The sequence below is a fragment of the Penaeus monodon genome, chromosome 25 (genome assembly GCF_015228065.2).
Source record: "Penaeus monodon isolate SGIC_2016 chromosome 25, NSTDA_Pmon_1, whole genome shotgun sequence".
In the NCBI taxonomy this organism is placed as follows: Eukaryota; Metazoa; Arthropoda; class Malacostraca; order Decapoda; family Penaeidae; genus Penaeus; species Penaeus monodon.
In genome coordinates this window covers 35536501-35536904 of record NC_051410.1, presented here as the reverse complement: position 1 = coordinate 35536904, position 404 = coordinate 35536501, and the positions used below count along the sequence as shown (strand labels likewise).

The 404-nt window shown below is 43.6% G+C and overlaps 1 protein-coding gene across 1 annotated transcript in view; it reads right to left on the bottom strand.

The window, feature by feature from the left end:
• Positions 1-404, bottom strand: part of LOC119589376 (probable cytochrome P450 49a1) — a 9880-nt gene that overhangs the window by 4735 nt on the left and 4741 nt on the right. The window contains exon 5 of the mRNA XM_037937993.1: positions 233-395. Coding sequence (XP_037793921.1) covers positions 233-395 — 163 coding nt within the window. The remainder of the gene's footprint in view (positions 1-232; positions 396-404) is intronic.

Sequence of the window (404 nt, the reverse complement as noted above, 5' to 3'; positions counted from 1 at the left end):
GATTTTTGGATTGAATAGTGTGTAGTCTGAGCAGATACGCGCACACGAACATACAAGAAACGGAGACAACCATACAGACAGACAAACATACACAAAATAATACACACAAAAAAAATTACAGACTATAACTGCCACAGCCAAAAAAATATATAATAATTAAAAAAGATACACCCAATATACCAAAGATACACCCAATTTACCACAGACAACGAAAATATAAGTTCCGACCCACCGTATCAGTCGCAGCCAAGAAAAAATCGATGATATGAGTGACCACGTCTTCGAACGATAGATCCGGAGTTCCGATCAGCGATTCGACAAGATTGAGCTCGCCCTCCGAATCTCCCCGAGCCGCGAGGGTCTCCTGTGCGTGTTTCACCGCCTCGATCGCCAGCCTGCGAGTT